This window comes from Branchiostoma floridae, chromosome 2 (genome assembly GCF_000003815.2).
Source record: "Branchiostoma floridae strain S238N-H82 chromosome 2, Bfl_VNyyK, whole genome shotgun sequence".
NCBI lineage: Eukaryota > Metazoa > Chordata > Leptocardii > Amphioxiformes > Branchiostomatidae > Branchiostoma > Branchiostoma floridae.
The window spans coordinates 6,556,270-6,565,721 of NC_049980.1; the positions used below are offsets into that span (position 1 = coordinate 6,556,270).

The window sequence follows — 9,452 nt, forward strand, 5'->3', positions numbered from 1 at the left end:
CTGTTTTTCTTGTTGGACCGTTCCGGAAAAAAACGGACCTGAAAAAAATCAGTGGAACGGATGTTGGGCCGATTCGAAAATCAACAAATCAAACTAGCAGGCGTTCACGTGTTTTGGGACTTACATGTCCAAGCAAACAACAAGAGCGAAGTAAAGGAGAGTTGAAAGTCATGTTTACCAAGTATACACAGTCAAAAACAGAAGCAGTGTTGTTTACATGAAGATAGGATTTTATGTACGTCGGATACTCCACCTAACAAAAACGTTTGTTAGCAAAATGGACCATTGTTTTGAGTATAATAAGTTCACAGATGATTAGCACGTGTGTACAAGCTCAATCTTTTTGTGTCCATGTTATTTTCAGAGATTGCTGGCTGTTTTCCGGGCTGTTCCTGTTGAGACGCAACACCCCTGCCGCACAAGGCCGTGGTGGACGGGAGGGGCGACCTCCGTAGCCGGTAAGAACCCTTCTCACTCCCTTCGATAATTTGATACATCTCCCCGCAAAAATTGGCCGTGGGCTTAGCTCAGAAGAGATGCAAATTCTATAAGCAGCCAAAAATGTAACAGTAATTCTGATCTCACTGCACTTGGGGCACCGGTGCGGCACTTCGTGGATCGAAAGATAACTCAACGAATTCAGAGATAAAGAACGAATTTTCTTACATTTTGTGTATTTTGTTGTCTTCTTAGTCATACTTTTACGTATCATGCAATATCTAGACTATACAAAATTCGGCGAAAATAGCACAACAGTGCCGCAGTGAGCGAAACCCGCAGTACTGAGTATCGCACCGGTGCCCCAAGTGCAGTGAGGTACCACCTTTAGATTGCTAAGTAGGTATCAAAACAAGTATTCAGATTTCTAGACCAAGGAGGTTAAAAATCACTTTTTTAACCTCCTTGTCTAGACACACATTTATGAATTGAAATCTAATTCAGTTGTGAGTAAGACGCTTACAGTTCACAAATACAGGTAAGACTTTTCGATACAACGCTTACAGTTCACAAATACAGGTAAGACTTTTCGATACAACGCTAAAAGCTTGACAAGGGTTGGTCTTAAATTTGCTGATAGTTCAATTCAAGCAAGGGTTTGAAAATGACGTACCATGTTAATCTCCAAGCAGATCCACGGTGGCGTAATATAGTATCAAACCCACCGTGCCCGTTTGACTCCCTTTGGCCGGCTATACTCCTTGGCCAAGCTGTTCTTTACTTTGGAAATTGCTTGTCTGATTTGTTATAGTGTTATTGTGGGTGGAACGTAGAGATTTGGCAATACTAATTTCCTCTTATTTGACATATTGTAAATGTCCACTTTCTAGTAGTTAGGTATAGCCTATTAATCACATAAGCCTATTTTCTCTTCATTTTCGACTTCTGAAATAAATATTATAAATGTCATTTACATAACAAATAAGCAAAAAAAACATAACAAATTAAATAAGTTTAATCCGATGCGAATAAATCGACATTTATGATTTGATAACTTTGTTGTTATAATGCGTTTGTGTGTTTGCCTCTATTGCCCAAGGTCCTTTTCAAGGACTAGTATCAATTTGAATAATTCTTAGAGGTATGAAATTTTTATTTTCTATATTTACACAGTAAATATCTAAAACGTTTAGTACGTAACTCCTACTTACTTTTTTCGTTTTCATTTTTGCCTTTCCATCCCGCATAAACTAAAAAGAAAGCAGCATCAATTCATTTAATTCTGAAAGAGGTGCTTGAAGTAATTTCATAATATTGATATAACAATGATATTACAATTTTTATGTGTCCCTTTTTCCAGATTGTTCAGTACTATTTTCACTTGTTTTATTTCGTCTTCCCAGAGGATTAGACGGTTATTGTAGTAGCCAATTTAAAGCAGATCATTCCTGACTTCAGCGGTATATTGAAGGCCATTTTTAGATGACCTTCAATGCCAAAGAAGTCTGGAATAAAAATGCCTTCGTGCAACGCGACTAATTTCCTGGGTGGGTTCGCACTAGTCTGTGTAACGCAAACTCCGCTATACGGAGCTGGTAGGCTCCTCCTGCTGATGGCGCGGCAATGTAGGACGGGCCTAAGAAGGGCGAAAAGGGCCAAAATTTCCTTTCCGACGTCAAATTCTGTGCTGACAGGAATTTTTAGCATTTTTTTAAAGGGGGAGGGGGCGACTGACACACAATCATAACAAATAGGATCCCATTGTATGGTAGGAAAAAAACTTTCCAACAATGTGAAAGGAAATGTAATCAGTAAGTAGCAGGCATTTTGGTAAGACAGATGAACGGATGAGGGATTTCAGACTGTGCATAGGTCTAGAACTCTTACTTGATTATCTATACACAGATCGGTCATATTTTGTACAAAAACATTTGCCGGTCTTTCGTCCATATCAGCCCTTAATAACGTATTAAGTTGGAAATCTATGGGAATGCCGTAAACAGGCCGAGTTAGTGCATTCAGATCGCCACCTATCAACATTTCACCATGGTCGCTAATATGTGACATTTCATCTTCAAGAACATCGAATATATCGGTATAAGTTCTATTGGTGTGGATTGTTGACCTATCAGGACTAATATAGACATCTGTTACTTTCTAGTTTGTTCTTGTACTGATAAAATGTAGAAAATCAGGAAAGTTAATGCACTTTAGTACCAGTATACGGACAGTATACAATTTCTCGGACACAAAACGAAGGCAGCTGTATGCTATTAGCCATGTTACCCAAAAGAACAAGCAAGATGAAAACACATTTTTTTGTGATACAAATTGATACAGATTGACATTTATGCAAATTAGCATGCCGTCATAATGACTTTATCAAGACCTATAAGGTCACGCCCATTTGGGGGGAGGGGGGTGTTATAAAAGTGTTCTCCTCGGCTAATTGTAATTCATAGATTGTTATTGATACTTTACAGAAATGTGTGTGATAGTGATTTTAAAAGATCTACATGCATGTACGTGCAGATTTCATTACCCCTGGAGCTCAATTATTCAGGATTATTAATCATTTCTGAACATTTTCAATTCAGCATGTTACAAAACCCTGGTATACCAAGTTTGTTTCCTTGTATTTTGTATGACTGTGGAGATGTTATAATCTTGCATATTTAATTAGTTGACCTGGAGAAATTACGGCGTAATTTTCAGGCCTTTGATGGCCAATACCTCTCTAACGGTATGTCCGATTTTTTTTCGAAATAAACCTATTCTATTTCTTACACCATACAAGACCTATCCTATGATATCAACTTTGAAAAGGTTTGAAAGGTTTGAATTTTTTTGTATAATTTGAAGCAGCTGTTTTGACCTTGAAAGTTGACCAACAAATAGCATCATATGATAGCAAAGTATGTAAGATTGCAAAACTAGAACTACATAGCTACTAACTTTGATGGTTATTTTTTGGAAAGAAACTCAGCGATACCTCTAGACTACCTTTAATTGGTCGCAGCATATCATTTTGAACATATAACAGGGCTCGAAATACCACCTGTATTATGCAGGTTAGTGCACGTATAATTGGAGCTGTGCAGGTATTTCTGATGTCTGCCTGCACCTAACCTACACTGGTCCATGTACTAGGTTTTATACATAAATTTCCTTTGATTTAGATGCACGAAGATTGTTATTAGCTGCATGGACTGCTACCACCTATTAAGTATTAAAAATAGCAATGGTTCCGGAACAATTTTAGTAGGATCCATACTTCCTAAAAGCAGAGTGGTGCATCTAAAATTTGTTTGGTGCAGGTAATTTTCAATGTTACCTGCACAAGTGCTGATATGCAGAAAAAAGGATTTCAAGTCCTGTATAACGTTATCTGCAAACAAGCGTCATGTCGATGAAATAGTTGTGTTTGGACAAGATGTTTGATGACATTTTTATATCAACACAGTGTTATAAATACAACATAGAAATGCTATTGCGACACAGCATGCTAATGACTTACAGGATCTTGGAACGTCTCCGGATAAGTAATATATCATGTAACAGTTAATCAGTATATATATATTTTTTTTCATATATTTCTTTTACCTGGATATACACACTCTGGGCATAGCCACCATCACCTATGTAGGATTCTTAGCAAGGGCAACGGATGTTTGGAATGTGATAAATGACGCCAAACCTGTTATGTGCAACTAAGTACTGTCCCAGGGTCTTGGTGTGTTTGAAGCAGGTTTTAATTCTCCTGAGGCCCGGGCCTCTGAGAGGTCTTTTGTATACGGAAGTGTGACAAAACCATTGTTGGCACGAACAGGGTCAGGGTTTTTATTTACAGTCCTGGGTTTTGATGTACAGGGCGATCCTGCCTAATTTCAATGGCCCAACCAGGGTAGCCACACTATTTTAATCTAGCTGTTGAAGTACCTCTATCTTGGACAAGTGCTGTATGTTTAACAAAATCTTCGAAGTGAGTTAGATTTTTTTAGAAAAATATGTAGTGCAATATATTTTTTTTCTGTTTTTTTGGCGTGTGTGGTGTGTGACTCGAGGATATCATATTTAGAATGAATCCGGTATGGCCTAAAATGATTGTTCTATTTCCTTGTTGAACCCATATTGTCTCGTTGCATTGTAGATTATTTTCACAGGCGATGCATATGAAATTATTTGATAACAAATAATTGATATAACGTTAGATACTTCTCTCTGATAAATGTATCAATTTATAAATTGAAACTTATTCCTTTTAACTTAAATTTTGTATTTTATATAGCATTGATAATGTTTGATGTAAATCCGATTCATGTCGATACCTTCATGTTATTATTTCAATTTATTTTATTTCTTGATTTTGTTCAGTTTGACTACATATAATTCAAAACTTTCATGCTATTTTGATTCTTGGGGAGGCCCATGAAATAAGTTAGGTTTCAATTGTTGTATGTATAAGTCAAATGAAAAGTCAAATCAAACGTAAACTTTTTGATAACAGTTGACTGTCCAAAAGCTTGCTTCTTTGTCATAGAAAGTGCAAAATCCTTCATTATAAGCTCCTATCATAAATCTTTTTGTCACTTTAGTTACTGCAATTAAAAGATGATCTTTATTTTATTTTTCAGGTGAGGCAGCCGGCTGGTTGTCCGCCCTCCCCGACTAGGGGATAACTGCACTGCAGCAGACAGCGGCACAGGCCGTTTAGCGATATAGTTTCATATCTAGCATGTTAAATGTAGCACAGCAAGTGGTAGTTGTTGTCGCCATACTTGTGAGTTGTTCATGTTTAGAGCCGGCATGTTTTCCTGGGTGCAAGAACACAGAATCCTGGTCCTCCTGTACCAATATTAATAATAAATTTTATGATGGGCCCGGTGAACCTCCGCAGTCTACTTGTATATCATGCCCCGAGCAGATACAGCAACAGGCAGTACTAAATGTGACGAATTCCTCCCAACCAACCGCATTATGCCTCCCTAACAAAAACCGTGTAGCCGTTCGGGGGTTCTCGTTTGGGGTACTCTCAGTTCAGAAACTACGACCACCACAGCAAGCGAAAATATTGCAGTACCTCGCTCTCATTCGATGTGGAATCACAGATTTGGAAGAGGGTATTTGGGCTGGGTTTCCGGTAATTCGATACTTGCAGCTCGACTTCAACAACTTGACGTATGTCAAGCAAACCTGGTTTGACAGTTTGAAGTCCCCCACGTCGTTCTGGACCCTGTCATTGTCACACAACAACATCAATGGTATGGAATCGAAATGCTTCCAAAAACTCAGTTCCTTGCAGACATTACTACTCGACAGTAACTCTTTGCAAAGTATCAGGCCATCTTGGTTTCACAATCTGAAAAATTTAGGCAAACTTTCTTTGGAATCAAATTCTATCGCATTCATTCCTCCACAGGCATTTAAGTCACTGTCCTGGCTGGGACAGTTAGACTTGAGCAGGAATTTGTTAACGTGTTTGTCAATGGAAGCTGTAGAGGGTCTGGATAGGCTACATACACTGTCACTGATTGGTAATGGGTTGCTTGCTCTCGATGATTCTGTTTTTGTGACAATGTACTGGCGACTGGAGTACCGTCATTTCCGCCACCACGGCCATCGCATTGCAGTAAGGGTTAACGACGCGCTTTTCTGCATCACTGAAGTTCGTATACAGAGGCAATCTTATTATGTCCAGGTGCAACATGACAACCGCACACGGGCATCTCGCCCTAGTTTGGAACCATCCGTTCAATGCGCTCGTCTAAATTCTAAACTAAAAGCAGAAAGCCACATGAAGTACAGCCTGCCACTGGTTATCATATCGGTCAACACAGAATCAGACAAACATGCTAAAAACATGACCCAATTGTGCAAACATGCTCAGGAAAATGTCTCCCATGTAAAGGTAGCGTTGCGGGGAGACATTACTCTACAGATTGTTCCCATGAGTGTAGACAGGTCCTGCAATCCCCAAATTGTTGCAATAGTTCTATCAGATGCAATCGCTAATGAAAACAGGACCACGTTGTATGCCGATAGACACAGTAATGATATCAGGGCGTTTGGTCATGAAGAAATGACGAATGTAACATGTTTGGTCAACACCTGGGAGAAGACCTACCAACACGTCTTCACTACGCCCTTATCCAGCACTCCTGATGACACCGTGTGTACAGAAAAGACCCAGACCTCAAGGATCGGGTCTAGCGCTCTTGATGGTACCCTGTGTTCGGGAGATGGTGTAACTCTTACCACAAAAAAGCCTAAGGTCAAGATAACAGAGCTAACCCTGAATCAGACGAATCCCAGTACAAATGGAACAGTGAAGGAGAAATCCACACGTGTAGCGATCATCACAGTAGTTGTAGTAGGGGTAGTACTGGTAGCACTGTTTGTGATGTATGTTATCAGAAGACAGCGCTGTTGTTCACGGGGTGACCAAGCCGCACAGACCGCCGGCCACCTAGCAGGAGCCCATGGCACTGCACCTAGTCAGTCTTCATCTTCAGGTGATGATCCAAAGTACAGTGTAATTCCCGACGAGTACTACAACCAGCAAGGCACTGACACTTCAACAACGCCACAGACTGACAATGATTATAGTCAGATTCCTGACGAGTACTACAACTACTACAACACGAGACCAGGGGCACAGCATCCTTACTGGGAGATTCCTGACGAGTACTACAACTACTACAACACGAGACCAGGGGCACAGCATCCTTACTGGGAGATCCCTGACGAGTACTACAACTACTACAACACGAGACCAGGGGCACAGCATCCTTACTGGGAGATTCCTGACGAGTACTACAACTACTACAACACGAGACCAGGGGCACAGCATCCTTACTGGGAGATTCCTGACGAGTACTACAACTACTACAACACAAGACCAGAGGCACAGCATCCTTACTGGGAGATCCCAGATGAGTATTACAATCGCTACAACACATTCCCTCCAACACGTCGAGCGGCTGCATCTGAGGTGGCCCTTTCCTCTTCAACCAGGCAGGGCGGGAAACATCCTTCCTACGATACAGCCCCTCAAGTCTGGAGAGACCCACAGAATTACCAGATACCTGCACGTGGACGTCCGACTAACATCAGAGCACGAGAAATACCTGAAAATGGCAACAGTCTCCACCGATATATGGGTTTGATTGGTAATTACAAATACAAGAAGAGACGCCTATCATACCCTCTGACACTTCGGGTGCCTGAGGAGCACGAGATCTACTCTACAAGCTTCACTGCCACTATTACTACAACTGAGGTGGTCCTTCCTTCATCAACCAGGCAGGGTGGCAAACATCCATCCTACGACACAGCCCCTCAAGTCTGGAGAGACCCACAGAACTACCAGATACCTGCACGTGGACGTAATACCAACATTCGATCACACAAAATGCAGCAAAAAGGCAACAGTCTCCATCGGTATATGAGTTTGACTGGTAACACAAAATACAACAGGAGACGCCTATCATACCCTTTGACACTTCGGGTGCCTCAAAACTATGAGAACTGTTTTGCAGGCTTTAAGTTAACTTCAGCTGGTCCTGAGATGGACCTTTCTTTATCAACCAGGCAGGGTGGCAAACATCCATCCTACGATACAGCCCCTCAAGTCTGGAGAGACCCACAGAATTACCAGATACCTGCACGTGGACGTCCGACTAACATCAGAGCACGTAAAATGCCCACAGCAAACGATAGCAGTGGCCACAGATATATGACATTGACTGGTAACTATAGCAGAACAATGAGAGCTGCAAACTTCAGAATGCAAGCAATGCCTCTGTATAACAAAAGCCCAGCTAACTAGATATTGCTACAGCGCAAAAAAACAGGTTGCCTTCAAAGCTGAACCCTCAGAAAACACAAATCACCAAAGCATACCATACCAACAGGCCATTACCATTTCTCAAGGTCACAAGAGTGATAGCAAAGGTCAAGTTCACAGGTGCAAAACTCTAGACATAAAGTGCATCTTTGTTAATGAAGAGTGACCCCACAAGCAAGGAAATTCATCATCATCGCCAGAGCATTTAGGTATGATCACAGGTCATCAGAGCAAGCCACCTTCCTTACAAGCAACCCTCGTTTAAACACTTCCCTGCACCCTCCCACTAAAAATACAAATTTGTTCCAAAAGGTCACATCAGCAGGCTCAAGGTTACCTTCCCACAATTTACTCCATGCCCCGTTTTTTACTAAATGGTCACGGCTTCACAAATCATGTTCAGGAAACAAAAATAGAAAAGTTTAGGTCCTTTACCATGTTGTGCAAGTACTGCGGAGGAATTCTGGTCACGGAGAGCAAGCCTTTTATACACTTCAGGTTCAAGTGATTCTCATTCAAATCAAATTCCCTCCTTGACTACTGAAAATGCTAGTTGCAGTGAACGAACCTCGCAGTGACGCAAGCGTGCCCCAAGTGCAGTGAGACACCACCTTAATCTGTACAGTCAAGAGTACCCCTCAGACACGTGTTTTGCCTGCAACAGCTGCATTCAAAAGGAAACCATAAGTTCAAGAAAGTGTTCTTAGCCTTGACTGTGAAATCAAAATTGACATTGTTTATCTTGCACCCAGGAAACATGGTTATTTGTAGAATTGATATCTTGCTGAAAATCTTTTTGTCTCATGACGTAAGCGTAAATTTGTTATAGTTTTGTTAAGTAAAAACATTTGGCTTAAATGAATGTTAAGATGGCTTGTAATATGTACTGTGTAAAAGTTTACTCCGTGCTGGACCCAAAACATTTCAAATATGGACTGTGATACATATAAAAATACATGCATGTACGAACAGAAATGATATTTTATCCCGTCAAAACTACCAATATCAGTATCACAAAATGCAAATTACAAAATACCTCTGATGCGTTGCTGAAAAGATTTAGGAAGAAATGTATATCTTTATTCCCATATATTTACCAATGTATAGTTTGCAGAAATTCCCTGTCTTTTAACTTCAACAGTGTTTAAAGTATATCGGACTGGGTTTA

The 9,452-nt window shown here is 40.6% G+C and overlaps 1 protein-coding gene across 1 annotated transcript; it reads left to right on the forward strand.

The window, feature by feature from the left end:
- Positions 1 to 369: 369 nt before the first annotated feature.
- LOC118410190 lies at positions 370 to 8,835 on the forward strand. Its single transcript, XM_035811731.1, has 2 exons — positions 370 to 458; positions 5,073 to 8,835. Exon 2 carries the CDS (start codon positions 5,174 to 5,176, stop codon positions 8,264 to 8,266), a length of 3,093 nt encoding a protein of 1,030 aa, XP_035667624.1. The 5' UTR covers positions 370 to 458; positions 5,073 to 5,173; the 3' UTR covers positions 8,267 to 8,835.
- Positions 8,836 to 9,452: the final 617 nt, after the last annotated feature.